The sequence below is a fragment of the Artemia sp. Qi Xiang Cuo genome, chromosome 6 (genome assembly GCF_049724085.1).
Source record: "Artemia sp. Qi Xiang Cuo chromosome 6, ASM4972408v1, whole genome shotgun sequence".
Classification (NCBI taxonomy): domain Eukaryota; kingdom Metazoa; phylum Arthropoda; class Branchiopoda; order Anostraca; family Artemiidae; genus Artemia; species Artemia sp. Qi Xiang Cuo.
The window spans coordinates 68,894,378-68,914,560 of NC_142799.1; the positions used below are offsets into that span (position 1 = coordinate 68,894,378).

Here is a 20,183-nt window from a genome sequence, read left to right on the forward strand (position 1 = left end):
ATGGTTTTATTTTTGATCTGAAAATAGACTAAAGTTTCAGATTTGAACCAGAGAATTTTATTTTCCATAATTTTCTTACATCTTTGGAAATAATTAACGATAACAAACATGTTTTCGACCAGATAGGTTTTTGAAAGCACATTCAGCATGGCGTGCGCTATTTTTTTATCATGAATCCTTTAAAGACCAATTTGACAAACTTGGAAAAAGCTCAAATAGAACTATTGCTGATATTAATATTACTACGCAAACTAAAAACTGACAGAAATATACAGAACTGTTTTTCTTATAGCCTTGACTTTGAAGACATTTCTCCATCTTACTTGGCTTTAGAAATATCGTACAAAACAAAAATAAACAAACAATCGTTGCTTTATCGAATTTTTAGCAAACAAAAGGATTGTAACACCTGATTGGCTCGTTTGTATGCAATTTCAAGCCAGTGAAAAGAACGAAGTTTTTCAGTAAGGACACTCGATATCCTAAAAGTGTTTGATTCAAACTTTTACCTTGAGAATCGATGTTGTTAGCAGAATTTCAAAAGGATCGTTTATGAGTGCTGACGTATCTGATGAAATAATTTAGGTCGTATGATAATTTTTTTTTTAATGCAGTAGTTTTTCAGTAAGGACATTCGATATGCTAAAAGTGTTTGATTCAAAATTTTACCTTGAGAATCCATGTTGTTAGCAGAATTTCAAAAGGATCGTTTATTAGTGCTGGCCTATGTGATGAAATAATTTAGGTCGTATGATAATTTTTTTTTTTTTTTAATGCAATAGTTTTTCAGTAACTTTTATTCTGCGTGTTTTTTTTTCTTCTTTACTTAGTGATCATTCAAAAACTGAGGATTTCTGTTAAATAAATAATTATTTTACCTTTTAAAATAGCTTTACGAGGTTTGAGAGACTCTGTTGTTTTATTCTGTGTGATTTTTTCTTTACATGGTGATCATTCAAAAAGCGAGGATTTCTGTTAAATAAATAATTCTTCTACCTTTTAAAATAGTTTTACCGGGTTTGAGAGACTCTGTTGTTATATTCCGTGTGATTTTTTCTTTACTTGGTGGTCATTCAAAAAGCGAGAATTTCTGTTAAATAAATAATTCTTGTACTTTTTAAAATAGATTTAAGGGGTTTGAGAGACTCTGTTGTATTATTCCGTGTGATTTTTTCTTTACTTGGTGGTCATTAAAAAAGCGAGGATTTCCGGTAAATAAATAATTCTTGTACCTTTTAAAATAGCTTTACGGCGTTTGAGAGACTCTGTTGTTTTATTCTGTGTGATTTTTTCTTTACTTGGTGATCATTCAAAAAGTGAGGATTTCTGTTAAATAAATAATTCTTGTACCTTTTAAAATAGCTTTAAGGGGTTTGAGAGACTCTGTTGTCCCCAGCGATCAGAAATTAAATTATAAAAAAGTCTCTTCACCTCTTGAATACACAATACCGAAATTTCATTCAACTTTCATGTAAGAAAATTATGGAAAGTACAATTCTCTACTTCAAATGTGAAACTTAAGTCCGGTTTTGGATACTCATAATGATGAGGAATGATGGCTCTAATTAAATTTTTTTTTCATAAAAACATACTAGTTTTTTATTTTTTAATTTCGAAATTATTCAACTTTATTTTTTTTTTGATTTTTTTAAGTATATTAAAATAACAAAATATGCTTACGGCTCTAACAATCGTACTCTATGATTTCTCAGAGACACGATGCGGCTTTCCCATTGGTACTCTTTGGCCAGTTATCAACACTACCTAGTCTATTGCATGTATTAAATCAATATTTTTTACGCAGTGGAACGATAAACACATAAGTCATATCTTAAAAAAAAGTGAAGATGGAGCATTTTAATAAAGTGTGTTCACATGACAAGTTATTGTAGCATTGAATGTCAACAAGGAGAAGTATTTAAACTATGAAACAAGTACAAGTGGTAGCACTATTGGAAATGTATGCATGTATTGTCATGAAAGTAAGGAATTAAATTTCTTTGGAATACCGAAAAGATACCGTTGTACAAATGGTGGATATGCGAGATTGAGATCTCCGGAGATGATTGCACTCAATGAGAATGCCAACATAAAGATAATCGTTGATGATAGAGGACAACTCCTTGCTACTGTTGCAGGTAACACATTACCTACTGATACATCCAATCGTCATCTTTTAGGTATTAGCATTCAACGGAAGCTCAATAAAAGAAAGGCCTACTCTTCTACTAATATCGTAAACCATATCTTGTCTACATGCCGAAACTGTTACCTGGGTAAAAATAATGTGATAATAGACAGTGAAATTGCCAGAAAAATAAAAAGGGCATTGGCAGAAAATATCACTATGGATTATAAACATGAATCGATGAAAAACAAAGCACCAGCAAACGTTACTGCCATTGATCAAACGGTCAATGAACCAAATAATACCAAAGACGAAAAGCATATTGAACATGTCGAAGACAAACCAGTAAAAGTTGTGCAAGCCTCAAAATGGAATACTGATAATTCTACTAAGTACAAGCTAAGAGAAAGCAATAGCTCCAGTATCAAGAGAGAGCATAGTGAAATATACTATAGAAAAGATTCAAAAGACGCAAAATTGTTGATTGATATTAATAATGTATCATAATTTATTTTTGTATTAATATTTACATAGCATTATTTCATTAAAAATATATTATGCATTACATTGCTATGTGTTCATTATTTTTAGAGTAAGCTAGCATATCAAACGTTTAGAATGTCTATTAAAACATCGGAGATGTAAGAAAAGGAATTTGCATACATCTATTGTCAGACACATGGGATAACATTGACAAAATCTAGGTATCAGAATGAATAAATTCTTTATCAACATCCTTTGTTGGATAGGTCATTATGTCATTATGAAAAAATTGTAAGTAAGTAAGTAAGTAACAAACTCTTTCTTGAATTCACCTCTTGGATACACAATACAGAAATTTAATTCAGGAAATTATGAAAAAAAAATTGAACAAATTCTTTATTAACATTCATTATCGATTGAAGTCGTTTCCTAGACTTCAATCGATAAAGCAATTTCACTAAATCTAAGTATAAGAGAGATTAAATTCTATATCAACATCCATTTCTCGAATACATAGGAAAAAGTTAACAAAATCTAAGTGTTAGAGTGAATAAATTTTTATTTAGCAACATCTTTTGTCAGATACATCGGATAAAATTGACAGAATCTAAGTGTCAGAATGAATAAATTTTTTTTTATCAACATCCTTTGTTAGATACATCAAATAAAATTGACAAAATCTAAATTTCAGAATGAATAAATGCTTTAACAACATCCTTTATCGGATATGTCGGATAAAATTGACAAAATCTAAGTATCAGACTGACTAAATTCTATATCAGCATCCTTTTCTGGGATACATAGGATAAAATATCGGATAAAATTGACAAAATCTAAGTATCAGATTGATTAAATTCTATATCAACATCCTTTTCTCAGATACATGGGAATAAAATTGACAAAATCTAAGTATTAGATTGATTAAATTCTATATCAGCATCCCTTTCTCGTCTACATGGGATAAAATTGACAAAATCTAAGTATCAGAGTGAATAAATTCATTATCAACATCCTTTGTCACATATGTCGGATAAAATGGACAAAATCTAAGTATCAGAGTGATTAATTTCTATATCAACATCTCTTTCTCAGATACATGGGATCAAATTGACAAAATCTAAGTATCAGAGTGAATAAATGCATTATCAACATCCTTTAAATGCATAATCTAAGTACCACAGTGATTAAATGCATTATCAACACCCTTTGTTGGACGATGTCGGATAAAATTGACAAAATCTAAGTATCAGAGGGATTAAATTCTATATCAATATCCTTTTCTCGGATACAAAAGATAAAGTTGACAATATCTAAGTGTCAGAGTGAATAATTTTTTTTTTATCATATGAAAAAAAAAATTACAATACAATACAACTTACAACTTACAATACCACCCTTTTTTCAAATATCTGCATTTACGTTAGGTTCATTTAGGTTCCCTTAGCGTGGGCCCCGCTAAGGGAACCTAAATGAACCTAACGTAAATGCAGATATTTGAAAAAAGGAGGTATTGTAAGTTGGCTGCAGGTGCCCGGATGAATGAAAAATTAGTTGTGCTGCCATCTATACCTTAATTGAAATAGATGGTAGCTATTGCTTTAGTAAAAAATAAATGAACCTAGATTTTTGCATGTCTCTCTCACTAGGCCCCTGGGGCGAATTCAAGAAAGAGTGTTTTACTTTTTACTTACAATTTTTTTTTCATATGATAAAAAAAATTATAAACTCTGACAATTAGATATTGTGTCAATGAACCAAATAATAGATGGCAGCACAACTAATTTTTCATTCATCCGGGCACCTGCAGCCAACTTACAATACCACCCTTTTTTCAAATATCTGCATTTACGTTAGGTTCATTTAGGTTCCCTTAGCGTGGCCCACGCTAAGGGAACCTAAATGAACCTAACGTAAATGCAGATATTTGAAAAAAGGGTGGTATTGTAAGTTGGCTGCAGGTGCCCGGATGAATAAAAAATTAGTGGTGCTGCCATCTATACCTTAATTGAAATAGATGGTAGCTATTGCTTTAGTAAAAAATAAATGAACCTAGCTTTTTGCATGTCTCTCTCACTAGGCCCCTGGGGCGAATTCAAGAAAGAGTTTTTTACTTTTTACTTACAATTTTTTTTTTCATATGATAAAAAAAAATTATTCACTCTGACACTTAGATATTGTCAACTTTATCTTTTGTATCCGAGAAAAGGATGTTGATATAGAATTTAATCCCTCTGATACTTAGATTTTGTCAATTTTATCCGACATAGTCCGACAAAGGGTGTTGATAATGCATTTATTCACTCTGGTACTTAGATTATGCATTTAAAGGATGTTGATAATGCATTTATTCACTCTGATACTTAGATTTTGTCAATTTTATCCCATGTATCCGAGAAAGAGATGTGGATATAGAAATTAATCTCTCTGATACTTAGATTTTGTCCATTTTATCAGACATATCCAACAAGGGATGTTTATAATGAATTTATTCACTCTGATACTTAGATTTTGTCAATTTTATCCCATGTAGCCGAGAAAGGGATGCTGATATAGGATTTAATCAATCTAATACTTAGCTATTGTCAATTTTATTCCCATGTATCTGAGAAAATGATGTTGATATAGAATTTAATAAATCTGATACTTAGTTTTTGTCAATTTTTTCCGACATTTTATCCTATGTATCCCAGAAAAGGATGCTGATAAAGAAATTAGTCACACTGATACTTAGATTTTGTCAATTTTATCCGACTTATCTGATAAAAGATGTTGTTAAAGCATTTATTCATTCTGAAATTTAGATTTTGTCAATTTTATTTGATGTATCTAACAAGGGATGTTGATAAAAAAAAAATTATTCACTCTGACACTTAGATTCTATCAATTTTATCCGATGTATCTGACAAAAGATGTTGCTAAATAAAATTTATTCACTCTAACACTTAGATTTTGTTAACTTTTTCCTATGTATCCGAGAAATGGATGTTGATATAGAATTTAATCACTCTTATACTTAGATTTAGTGAAATTGCTGTATTGTCTGTCTAGGAAGCGACTTCAATCGATAATGAATGTTAATAAAGAATTTGTTCAATTTTTTTTTCATAATTTCCAGAATTAAATTTCTGTATTGTGTATCCAAGAGCTGAGTTCAAGAAAGAGTTTGTTACTTACTTACTTACAATTTTTTCATAATGACATAATGACATATCCAACAATGGATGTTGATAAAGAATTTATTCATTCAGATACCTAGATTTTGTCCATGTTATCCCATGTGTCTGACAAAAGATGTAGTCAAATTCCTTTCTTACATCTCCGATGTTTTAATAGATATTCTAAACGTTTTATATGCTAGAATATTCTAAAAAGAATGAACACCTAACAATGTAATGCATAATATATTTTTAATGAAATAATGTTATGTAGAACATTAACACAAAAACACATTATGATACTTTACTAATATCAATCATCAACTTTGCAAAATTTTAATCTTGTCCATATTATGTCTCCGAACGTACTTTCTCGGTACTGTACCTAATGTCTCGTCTTAGCTTGTAATCATTAAAATAACCATTATTCCATATTGAGTCATACAAAATTTTTACTGGAATGTCATCGAGAGGGTCAATATGCTTTTCATCTTTGGTATTATTTGGTTCATTGACTGTTTGATCAATGGTAGTAACGTTTGCTGGTGATATGTTTTTCATCGTTTCATCTTTATGTTCCATATTGATATTTTCTGACAATGCCCTTTTTATTTTTCTGGCAACTTCACTGTCTACTATCACATTATTTTTACATAGGTACAAGGTTCGGCACATAGACAAGATATGGTTTACGATATTAGAAGAAGAGTAGGCCTTTCTTTTATTGAGCTTCCGTTGAATGCTAATACCTAAAAGATGACGATTGGATGCATCAGTAGGTAATGTGTTACCTGCAACAGTAGCAAGGAGTTGTCCTCTATCATCAACGATTATCTTTATGTTGGCATTCTCTTTGAGTGAAATCATCTCCGGAGATCTCAATCTCGCATATCCACCATTTGTACAACGGTTTCTTTTCGGTATTCCAAAGAAATTTAATTTCTTACTGTCATGACAATACATGCACACATTTCCAATAGTGCTACCACTTGTACTTGTTTCATAGTTTAAATACTTCTCCTTGTTGGCATTCAATGCTACAATAACATTCTCATGTGAACACACTTTATTAAAATGCTCCAACTTCACTTTTTTTTAAAGATATGACTTATGTGTTTATCGTTCCACTGCGTAAAAAATACTGATTTAATACATGCAATAAACTAGGTAGTGTCGATAACCGGCCAAAGAGTACCAATGGTAAAGCCGCATCGTGTCTCTGAGAAATCATAGAGTACGATTGTTAGAGTCGTAAGCATATTTTGTTATTTTAAGATACGTATAAAAAAATAAAAAAAATAAAAAAAAAAGTTGAATAATTTCGAAATTAAAAAAGAAAAAATAGTATGTTTTTACGAAAAAAAATATTGAATTAGAGCCATCAGTCCTCATCATTATGAGTATCCGAAACCGGACTTAAGTTTCAAATTTGAAGTAGAGAATTGTACTTTCCATAATTTTCTTACATGAAAGTTGAATGAAATTTCGGTATTGTGTATTCAAGAGGTGAAGAGACTTTTTTATAATTTAATTTCTGATCGCTGGGGACAACAGAGTCTCTCAAACCCCGTAAAGCTATTTTAAAAGGTACAAGAATTCTTTATTTAACAGAAATCCTCGCTTTTTGAATGATCACCAAGTGAAGAAAAAATCAGACAGTATAAAACAACAGAGTCTCTCAAACCCCGTAAAGCTATTTTAAAAGGTACAAGAAGTATTTATTTAACGGAAATCCTCGCTTTTTTAATGACCACCAAGTAAAGAAAAAATCACACGGAATAATACAACAGAGTCTCTCAAACCCCGTAAAGCTATTTCAAAATGTATAAGAATTATTTATTTAACAGAAATCCTCGCTTTTTGAATGACCACCAAGTAAAGAAAAAATCACACGGAATAAAACAACAGAGTCTCTCAAACCCTGTAAAGCTATTTTAAAAGGTAGAAGAATTATTTATTTAACAGAAATCCTCGCTTTTTGAATGATCACCATGTAAAGAAAAAATCACACAGAATAAAACAACAGAGTCTGTCAAACCTCGTAAAGCTATTTTAAAAGGTACAAGAATTATTTATTTAACTGAAATCCTCGGTTTTTGAATGATCACTAAGTAAAGAAGAAAAAAAAACACGCAGAATAAAATTTAATGAAAAACTATTGCATTAAAAAAAAAAAGAATTATCATACGACCTAAATTATTTCATCAGATAGGCCAGCACTCATAAATGATCCTTTTGAAATTCTGCTAACAACATCGATTCTCAAGGTAAAATTTTGAATCAAACACTTTTAGAATATCGAATGTCCTTACTTAAAAACTACTGTATTAAAAAAAAAATTATCATACGACCTAAATTATTTCATCAGATACGTCAGCACTCATAAACGATCCTTTTGAAATTCTGCTAACAACATCGATTCTCAAGGTAAAAGTTTGAATCAAACACTTTTAGGATATCGAGTGTCCTTACTGAAAAACTTCGTTCTTTTCACTGGCTTGAAATTGCATACAAACGAGCCAATCAGGTGTTACAATCCTTTTGTTTGCTAAAAATTCGATAAAGCAACGATTGTTTGGTTATTTTTATTTTGCATGATATTTCTAAAGCCAATTGAGATGAAGAAATGTCTTCAAAGTCAAGGCTATAAAAAAAAGAGTTCTGGATATTTTTGTCAGTTTGTAGTTTACGCACTAATATCAATATCAGTAACGATTCTATTTGAACTTTCTCCAAGTTGATCAAATTGGTCTCTAAAGGGTTCATGATAAAAAAAAAAATAGCGCAAGCCATGCTGAATGTGCTTTCAAAAACCTGTCTGGTCGAAAACATGTTTGTTATCGTTACTGATTTCCAAAGATGTAAGAAAATTATGGAAAATACAATTCTCTGGTTCAAATCTGAAACTTTAGTCTATTTTCAGATCGAAAAATAAAACCATTTCTGTAAAATCTGAGCTAATAAGGGTTTTTGGTCGTAAACTCTAGTTTCTTGTAAGAAAATTATGGAAAATACAATGCAACCGAGTCTCTTAAACCCCATAAAGCTCTTTTAAAAGATACAAGAACTACTTATTTAACACAAAAATTTCGTTTTTAATGAGCACCAAGTAAAGAAAAACCACACGGAATCAGGCAACAGAGTCTCTCAAACCCCGTAAGGCTCTTTTAAAAGATACAAGAACTACTTATTTAACACAAAAATTTCGTTTTTAATGGGCACCAAGTAAAGAAAAACCAAGCAAGTAACATGGGAATTCCTATACACGCAAGCAAATAACATGGGAATTCCTATACATGCAAGCAAATAACATGGGAATTCCTATACACGCAAGCAATTAACATGGGAATTCCTATACATGCAAGCAAATAACAAGGGAATTCCTATACACGAAAGCAAATAGCAGGGGAATTCCTATACACGCAATAAAATAACTTGGGAATTCCTATACATGCAAGCAAATAACATGGGAATTCCTATACACGCAAGCAAATAACGTGGGAATTCCTATACATGCAAGTAAATAACATGGGAATTCCTATACACGCAAGCAAATAACATGGGAATTCCTATACACGCAAGCAAATAACATGGGAACACGCAAGCAAATAACATGGGAATTCCTATACACGCAAGCAAATAACATGGGAATTCCTATACATGCAAGCAAATAACATGGGAATTCCTATACACGCAAGCAAATAACATGGGAATTCCTATACACGCAAGCAAATAACATGGGAATTCCTATACACGCAAGCAAATAACATGGGAATTCCTATACACGCAAGCAAATAACAGAAATCCTCGCTTTTTGAAGGAACACCATGTAATGAAAAAATCACATGGAATAAAACAACAGAGTCCATCAGACCCCCTAAAGCTATTTTAAAAGGTATAACAATTATTTATTCAACAGAAATCCTCGCTTTCAATTGAACGGAAAAAATATAAGAATTATTATTTAACATAAATATTCGCTTTTTGAACGAACACCATGTAAAGAAAAAATCACACGGAATAAAACAACAGAGCTCCTAAAATTCTTTACACCTATTTTAATCTGTCTAAAAATTGTTTATATATATGAAATCCTCGACTTATGAACGAGCACCAAGTAAATAAAAAATCACACGGAATAAAACAAAAGAGAACCTCAAACCCAGTAAAGATAATTTAAAAGTTCTAAAAATTATTTATTTAACAGAATCCCACTCTTTGAATTGAACGGAAAAAAAATAAGAATTATCTATTTAACAGAAATCCTCGCTTTTTGAATGAACACCATGTAAAGAAAAAATCACACGGAATAAAACAACAGAGTCCCTCAAACCCCGTAAAGCTATTTTAAAAGGTATAACAATTAATTATTTATCAGAAATCCTCGCTTTCAATTGAACGGAAAAAAATATAAGAATTGTTTATTTAACAGAAATCCTCGCTTTTTGAACGAACACCATGTAAAGCAAAAATCACACGGAATAAAACAACAGAGTCCCTCAAACCCCCTAAAGCTATTTTAAAAGGTATAACAATTATTTATTTAACAGAAATCCTCGCTTTCAATTGAACGGAAAAAATATAACAATTATTTATTTAACATAAATCCTTGCTTTTTGAACGAATACGATGTAATGAAAATATCACAAGGAATAAGAAAACAGAGACACTCATACCTCATAAAGCTATTTTATACGCTATGACAATTATTTATTTAACATAAATCATTGCTTTTTGAACTAACCCCATGTAAAGAAAAAAATAACACACAATGAAACAATAGAGTCCCTCAAACTCCGTAAAGCTATTTTAAAAGTTATAAGAATTATTTATTGAACAGAAATCCTCTCTTTTTGAATGAACACCAAGTAAAGAATAAATCACACGTAATAAAACGACAGAGTCCTTCAAACCCCGTAAAGCTATTTTTAACGGTATAACAATTATTTATTTAACAGAAATCGTCGCTTTTTGAACGAATGCCATGTAAAGAAAAAATCTCACGGAATAAAACAACAGAGTCCCTCAAACCCCGTAAAGCTATTTCAAAAATGTAAATGCACCACTCATTTTTTCTCCACTAATATCCTCTCAAATAAACTATTCTGTCTCTGAATTCAATTCTCTTACTAATAAGAACTACAATGAAAATTACTCCTTATATCCGAATCCAACTACTAATCAAGCTAGTGTGACCGCCAGCTCTCTCTATGTTTGACCTCCAAAAAATGGGTGTTACCTCAGAAAACCCGTTTGGTAGGGCAAATACCGTTCGTAGTAATAGGTGACTGACCCTGGCAAGCCAATGTACCTTTTAAACTGCACGCATATCCATGCCTCAGGCTTGTGAAAGTCAAATTACGCAATCACTACTCGGACCTTTAACATTATTACTACTGTTGCATCAAAGTTTACAAGATCTAATGGAAGTGTAAGCTGCTGAGATTCTACGTCTGATTTGTTCAAGAAGAAGTTTTCGGTTGTGTTGGATAGAAGAAGCAATGGGCAGACCTAGATACAAGAAATGATCTATAGGTTGAACAGAGCAAAATCCAAGTGTGATGGAAGAGGAAGAGTAATATGTTATCCAGTTAAACAGGACAATATCAGATTTGGAGGAGCTGAATTCAAGCCCAATTTTTTGATATTCCACTTCAAGGATTTCAAAAATTTCGGTGATGCGTCGAAGAGTTCGAAAAAGGTTTTGGATTTCATCAGCAAAGCAAGCCAAGAAAAGGTTTACAGAAGACAAAATCAGTGAATGTGGTCACAAACCTCGTGCTTCCAGTATATAGTTATTAAAGAGGTCGGGAGAGGTGACAGCTCCTTGACGGGCCCTTTTCTTGAGCGGGATAAGTTGTATACGCGGAATCGGGGAAATCCGGGGCACGCGGAATCAGGTTTAGGCGGATACACAGTCTTGAATATAAATCCCGAAGAGAACGAATACTGGCCAGATTCAATCCACGTTTACCAGCTTTCAGAAGCATTGCTGCATGGATAAAAGAGTTGAATGCACGTCTGACATCATGCCCCCCCCCAAAACAAGGCTGTCTCCAGGCGATTCCGCATCAATCAAAGCATTTGCAACTGCAGTTAAAGTGTGGACACACACGGTACCTCGCTTTAATCCGAGCTGGTGCCAGGGGTATAGCGCACTTTTTCAAGTTCCCTAATAAATAGTACCTAAAAGAGCTTGCAAAGGGATTTAGCTACAGCAATAGGGGGGAATGATGTAGAGTCCCTTTCTTAGATCTAGGAGTCAGATCTCCAATGCAAAAAGAAGAAGGAACGATCCACCGGGTGAAAATCATCTGAATAAGCAGAGACAGATGAGCCGTAAGAAATTTTCCTCGTATTTCAAATGAATCGCACTGACTTGGCTTTGGAAGGTATCTTCGACAGAACGGGAACTGACCACAAAATCTTCTTCGGGTTGAGCATCCAGAAACTGATCCAGAGCTAGTTGATAAGATTGCTGTATGATGGGATTAGGGGCAGAGAATTCTATCATAATATGCGTGCCATTCAGCTTCTGGAATGTCAGCTGAGGAAGGTGACGAAGAAGGGGCTCTGAGGAGGAGACAAATTTAAATACCATATTTCGATCTTGTTTTGTACGGGCAGAATAGCTACTAATAAGCTCTCTACGATGCTGAGCAAGAATTCGTAGATGGATATATTTCCCATCTATTCTGTCACTTGCCTTTGTCTTGTCTCACGCTAAGCTGAAAAGAAAAGAAACCGGTTCTACAATACGTCAAAGGATGAACAACTTGAGTGGTCAGGGCTATATCACAGAAGTACCCATTCCTTTTATGAAAGGGGATGCCTCATCTTCAACTCTTCATTCTGTAAGCTAATTTTTTTTTTGCCCGATACTTTTGTAGCCCCAGCGCAATCGAAATGGAATTAAAAGTAACATTAACAAAATATAAAAAAGGGAAGAACTTTATCCATGTGCATTCACTTTAAACAAAGCATTTTTCAATCCATATATTTTAAATAGAAGTCCATAAATAAACACTTGCAATTACCCATTAACTACAGTTGTTTTATGCATTAACTAAGCTCATTAATGCATTAAATACACTAATTAATGCATTTAGAATAGCATTATAAAACTTTATCATACATAGGGGGGCTAAGGAGGGAGCAGTACCTCACAGACTGAATTATTTCTCTTCGTTCTGAGTTTTAATGTCCCTCTTGACTTTCTTTTGAAAAAATTATTATTTTATGTTTGTTCTTAAACAGGTTGTATAAGCTGCATTCCTAACAGTTACACGGCATTTTTTTGCTGCACATTAACTGTGGCGAGGAAATGATTGTAATTTGAAATAAAATACCTTCCCCCTTTAGCCTGTACAGAGACAGAAAGGGTGGTGGCATCTCCCAGGAGCACTATTTGTCCACTAGATTCCGTCTCCTGAAAAATTGATACATTTATTTATATAACCAGAATTAGATTTTGTTCATTTCAGACACACCTCCCTCCCCCCTATTTCCCTCAATAAAAATTTTAAGGCTGTACCTTTTTCCGTTGAGCTTTTCATTTTTCCAGATATTATTGCGCAAGACTAACCACTCTAGCGTAATGACTAGGGGGCTCCCATGCTTAAGTCAGTGCTTTATTTTCAAACCTAACCTGACCATTTTTATTAAGTCATATCTTTTCTACTTTAAGTAAAAAGCACAGTGAATCAAATAGGCGGAACAGACATAACCATTCACGGTGCAGGATTGAAGTCAGCTTATGTATTTGAGGAATTTCATTTTCACTGGAATCTGAATACGCTCAAAGGATCCGAACACACAATTGATAGAGTAAAGTAAGTTAAGTTATAATATGATTGTGAATGTGGTTACTTATTAACAATTATAACAATAATATGATTGTGAATGTGGTTACTTAAAAACAATTCCTAATTTGTTTGCTAATTACTAATTATTAAATTTTCATTACTCATTAAGGTTCCATTGCAACTCAACCCCAAACAACTAAACCCCATTTAAATCAGACCCATTCAACTCAACCCCCTTGTATTTTAACCCCAATACAGCTATGCAACTCAACCCCATGCAGCTCACCCCTATTCAAATCAAACCCAAGATGCTCAACTTGATTCAACTGCACCCCATGCCCCAGTTTAAGTTAACCCAATTAAACTCAACTTCTATGCAACACAACCCTCTTTATTCAACCCCAGTTCGCCTCAACCACCATTCAATTAAACCCCATTTAGCTTATCCCCATTTCACCCAACCTCTATTCCATTTGGCCTCATGCATCTCAACTCGCGTTTAAGTCAGACCCAATATTTTTCAACCTCATTTAGCTCAAACACCAGAAGTAAAACCTATTTATCTGGACCTTCATTTAAGTCAACGTCCATTTATCTCAACTCTAATGCAACTAAGCCTCGTGTTTCTTATCCATCAAACTCTGCCCCTGGAAATACTTCTCTATAATTCAACTCAACTTTTCCCGATACGCAACTCCTATTCAAATGAAGCCTCCTTAACTCAATAATATGATTGAAAAATCCAACTCAACTCTTTTCATCAGAAAACTTACCCAAATAGAATAGCCATTATTCAATGGTTAATTCTGGATTTCTAACCTGGTTGTTCCAAAGCAAGCATGGAGGAATATTTTAACTAACAGTTTTATACGATCATGTATAGCAAAATTAAATTTGGTGAAACCAAAACCCCCTTTCGTCATTATTAAAAATCAAACATTTCAAAAAAAAAAAAAAAAAGTAAAGAATCATATCAAAACCTAAAGCTAACAGAGATGGAGTCATATAATACAATAAAACTTAAAATACGTGACCATTAAAACTAAAAAAAAAAAATAAATTAGAACTGTCCTAGCATCACTACTTCAAGGAAGTCTAACCAGCTCAGTTGATGTTCTGATTGTGCTCTGTCGTTGAAGGTGAGGTACGTGCTTCTATTAGTCCTAATATCATGTTTATATCCATATCTGATAAACATTGCACAGGCGCATCTAACATTTTCCTCCATATAGCTCTAAATTTTAAACGACTTTTTTCTTTTATTTAATTTTTTTTTATATGAAAAACGTCAAATGAAGTGAATCATTATTTATTATTAGAAATAACATGATGCTACACAGCCCTGGTAGACAGAATTACATACTTCTTAAATATCTGGATTTTTTAATAGTACTATTTTAGATTTGCAGCTGAAGCACACATCGTGCATCGCAATTCTAAGTATGGTTCACTACAAGAAGCTTTGACTCAAGCTGATGGACTTGCCGTAATTGGAGTTCTTATTGAGGTAAAATATTCAATTTTGTAATTGTAGCCTTGTGATTGTGTAAGGCGTGAACGCGCGCTGCGCCCGATAACTCTGGAGACAGCAGTTAAAACGGCCTTTCGCAAGACGTTCAACGAGTTGCGATCATCACGGTAAATACAGCTAAGAGTACCTTCCCGGTGGAACTTTTAATTTAGTACGCATTTATTTTAAATTTAATATAAACTAACTGCGAACCTGGAACGGCCTATTAGCTAATTCTTTAATATGCATTATATTGATCATTAAAATGGGAGCACTCTTAATAAGTAGAAATATGAATGTTAATGCCTTAATACTAATCAAATCTAATGAATTAGGTCATTAGTTCCACTTTTCCCAAATTGATAATGATTATGCAAAAGTTAATGCACTAGAGATGCTAGTTAACCGTATTCACAAAAATTTAATACAAAATTTAACATTAAGTTAATTTTAGATTGTTCCAGCAGTTAATTCGTTCTCAGGTGGAACGAAAAATAAATTATATGAAATACTACTAACTTTTGATCGAAGCTGGAACGTGCTCCTAGAAACTAACATAGCTTTGCGTTGCTGTGTTGGTCGTAGGTGAATTTGTGCTGTGGTGATATATCTACTCTCTTTTACCAAGCAACTGTGCATGTATGTATGAATATGTTTTTTCTTGAAAACGTATTTATATATATATATATATATATATATATATATATATATATATATATATATTTAATTGGCAACCTGGGACTTTCTGGCCTGAAAAAACGATCTAGGTAGGTCAAAACTTTGAGAAAATGCGTTTAGAGCCTCAATTTTGGAAAAAAATTCATGTGAGTGACGTCACATTTATACACTTCTCAAGAGTGAAAATCACAACTTTTTTCGTCCAGGGGTGGTTGTATCATTTTAGCATCTATGACGCATGCAAAATTACACAAGATGACAAACGACACTTAACAGCTAAAGAAAAAAAAAGTATGGAAAAAGAAACAGCAAAATTACATTAAATTTCCAAAGGAAATGTTGCAAAATGAAATCTCCGGTTAGAAGACAAAGCAAAGATACAATAGAATAAAGGAACGTGTTAGTTTAGCGTGCGTGAGTCTGTGAATAATAAACAGGAAGGATGCCAGAATTACTTAATTCAATTGGAATTGCTGATTTTTAACCCTAGAATTCGCATTGCATTCTGCAGCGTGTGCAAAGTAAGCGATATTTTAGTGTCTGCAAAGATACACAGTAAGTTGAAGTGAATTTACATCTGAATTTCTTAGCCACCCTGGAATGGAATGAAGTTATTTTGTGATCTGTGAAGGGAAATATGAAGGAGGAATTAAATTCGTGCCAGGAAAGCAAAATCATGTGAGTAGTGTCACATATATACATACTTAAAGAGCAAAAAATGACAAATGATTGCGAACAGCTAAAGGAAAAGGTATGGAACAAGAAACAGCAAAAATCACATTAATATTGCAAACAAATACGCTGCACAATGAAATTTCCGGCTAGAAAACAAAGCAAAATTACAATAGAATGAAGGAACATGTTGGTTTAGTGTGTGCGAGTCTGTGAAGAATAAAAAGGAAGGAGGAACAGATTTCACGTCAAAATTACTTAATTCAATTGAAATTGCTGATTCTCATCCTAGAATGAAGTAACATGTTATTTTAGTATTTGCAAAGATGCAAATATGCAAAGACAGGAAGGAGAAAATGAATGGGCGCCTGAATTTTTTAACCATCCTGGAATGGAATGAAGTTATTTTGGCGTTTGTGAAGGGTAAACAGGAAAGAAGAATCGAATTCATGCCAGAATCTCTTAATTAAATAAAATTGCTGATTTGCTGCTTTATAGCTAAAACTGAAGAATAACACGATAACTATGTTTTTGCGAAATTTATTATATATCAGAAATTACAATGGAATAAGGAACGGGTTATTTTAACGCATGTAAGGAATGAACAGGAAGGAGAAATTGAATTCACACCGGAATTTATTAATTCCATGGTATTTGCTGATTTGCCACCCATTGACTTGAAACTAAAGTATAAGACAATAACTATGCCAACGCGTTATTCAAATATTTCTGATAGCATAGGCAATGGAACATTCCTGGTTGTTACTGAATTATATAACAACACAATCAAAACAAAAATATAACCGCTGGGGAAAGCTGGGAAGGAAGTTTTGGTATCTATGACGTCATGCGAAATCATACATGATTTCGAATGATTCCGGGCAGCTAAAGCAAAAGGCGAGGACAAAAGTCTGAGGGTATTCTCAAAACTATCAAAAAGGCTAGGACATTTGGTTTTTGTTGTTATTATTATAATATCAGTATTATATATCAGCTAATAGCAGCACGACTTTGAGTGCCTATGTGCTTTCTAATTATTTTTATTGGTTGCATTCACTGTAGTAATTTTTTCCTTAGTGGGGTATCATTAGTAGTTGGTTGGAGTTACAGCGAACATTAATAAACTATTGGAATCTACTGCTATATGTGTGTATATAAACATTTGGATCTGGATGGACTTACCCAAAAAAGATATTTAAAGCTGATGACCTATCAAAAACACTTCGGCAATTGTTTTTTTTTTCATTATTTTTATTATTCCTGTAACATACTTTTATCGAAAACAGGGGACAAGTAAATAGATAGGTTCTGTCTCTCAGATAGTTTCAAATTTGCTTATTTTCTCGTAGACAAGAGAAAAATTCGTGATGAATAAAGGCACGGTTTGTGAATCGTAGTGACAGAAGGGAGTAGAGTGAGGTGACAAGATGCTTGCAAGGGGGGCTTTTCACCAGAAAGAAAGCCCATAGAAAATAACCTCCAGGCAATTTTCTCCACAAACACCTCTCAGGTAAATCCCGGCAGTTGGAAAACTCTTCCAGAAAACTCCCCGACAATTTCCTTTTAAAATTATTTCCAAATGACCAGCCAGAGGGAAAATAGTCTAATAAAAATAATGAATAAAAGACTACAATTGCGCATGTGATTATGAAGGAGGGGCGGTGGGTTACTGTTAAGGCAAGGAGAGGCTGTATCAAGTCCCCAAAAGAGTACATTTTAATGCCTAAATTGTCCAAATCCCCATGACCCGTCAGATATGAGAGAGAAGGAATTCACTTAAAAAACAAAAAACAATACAAAAAAGAAATAGTTGCCAAAGAGCCTCATGGCTTGTGCGGCCATTCTAGAAACTACAGAACTAATCACTCATCAATTCCCATAAGAAAAAGAAAGAAAAAAAAAAAGAAAAAAATCACTACTTGAGACACTGTACTATACTAATCTAATATAACAATACTATTCTGTACTATGTCCCTACTCTAAAAAAAGAAAACAAAAATCATAAATCATAAATACCAAAACAATGGTCCCTAAACAACCTACAAAAAATCGGCCTATCATTCTCTTGAATTATATCATAAGGAAGACTCCCATATAGAAGGAAGAACATGGCGAATCGAAAATGAAGACATTTTAGTCTGTTTTCTAATTGCTGATGAATTCCCTGTCTCATATACATGCTGATATCTCTCAAACATACCAATCAAACATTCAGGTGAATTTTTACGCAATAAATCAAACATAAAAAGAGCATTATAAAAACTACCTCTTTATATCGATTATTCTGATGGCCTTTGTCTTAAGGAGCATAGGAAAGGCAATGGGACACTACGGAAGCAAATGGGAAGGAAATAGTCTCCTGGACTTAGATTATACTACTACTAGTACTAACAACTCACCACAGCACCAAGCCGCCTGAGGCCAACACAGCTACGCACGCTCCTCCTCCACTCCAATCTATTCAAAGCCTCCCTTTTTACACCCGCCCACGAAGTTCCCATTTCCTTTAAATCTTTCTTTATGACGTCTTCCCACCCCACACAGGGACGACCTGCTTTCCTTTTAGCCCTAGATGGTTGGCCGAAAAAAACAATCTTCGGCAATCTGTCATCCGCACAACGTGCCCTAACCACCTCAACCTTTCTTTCATTATAGCCCTAGAGAGCGGTATTGAACCACATTTTTCGTATAGCCTATTGTTTGAAATACGGTCAGTTAGCCGGGTACCTAGAACAATCCTTAAGCAATTTCTCTGGAAAACATCAAGCAAATCTTCATCCGCTTTTTTGAGCGTCCATGCTTCAGAGCCATATTTGACCACTGTCATCACTGTAGCTTCTAATATTAAAATCTTGGTTTGTAGACTTATCAGTAGAGATGCCTTATTGACTCGTGACCCCACCACGTGGTTTATGGTTATCTCAGTGAGAATGAAAAAACAGAATTTTTCTCACTTGAAAAAGCATGAATTTTGTCACATTTATGGTTGTTTTCATGGATGGTTATGTGTGTTGTTCGATTTATTTGATGTTTTTCTCGGATGTCAACATCAAATTATGGATGTTTTATGGTTTTTGTCAGTGAGACTTTGAAAAACAGGAACTTTGTCACATATATGGATGTCAACAGCAATTCATGTCTCTTATATGGTTTTCTCAGAGAGAATGAAAAAACAGGGATTTGCCGAATGTTATGACATTCCCGGAAACAGTTAGATCACGTGTTTCCTTCTCAGCCAATCAGCAAGTCGGATACATCCTCCTTCTCAGCCAATCAGAGGGCTGGCTACATATTAGCGGCGGTAGGAATATAAGGAACGGGTTTTTTTTGCTATAGTTTTATTAGTCTGTGAATAGAATTCAATGGAGTGAGAACAGTTTTGACTTACTCATTTGGATATATATTTGTGATGGCGATGAGTGGAATGTTTACACTATTAGAAGTTGATAGTGGAGTTGATGATAATAGTACAAGAGCACCAAACATTGCGGTGGAAATTACGAAAGGATCGCGGCTTTGTCTGGAATGGGATGCAGTATATGCAAGATATGTAATATCCTTGAGCAAATTTAAAATGGTGGATCAATTATGTTTCGCTGCTAAAGTTAATATAGCATATGTTAAGAGACTTCTATGTGATTTAAGTACATTGATGAAACATATTGATGACAATAAACTCTATCACTAGTTTAACATGCTTTTCTGGTTAGAAATGACGAATCAGGGTTAGTCCAGAGTCAGCAGTCAGAGTG

General features: G+C 33.4%; 1 protein-coding gene across 1 annotated transcript in view; it reads left to right on the plus strand.

Annotated features, from left to right (window-relative positions):
- The window catches only part of LOC148951550 (carbonic anhydrase 1-like), a 75,336-nt gene that overhangs the window by 10,147 nt on the left and 45,006 nt on the right, over positions 1 to 20,183 (plus strand). Inside the window, exons 3-4 of the mRNA XM_089091106.1 lie at positions 13,454 to 13,598; positions 14,973 to 15,078. Coding sequence (XP_088947232.1) covers positions 13,454 to 13,598; positions 14,973 to 15,078 — 251 coding nt within the window. The remainder of the gene's footprint in view (positions 1 to 13,453; positions 13,599 to 14,972; positions 15,079 to 20,183) is intronic.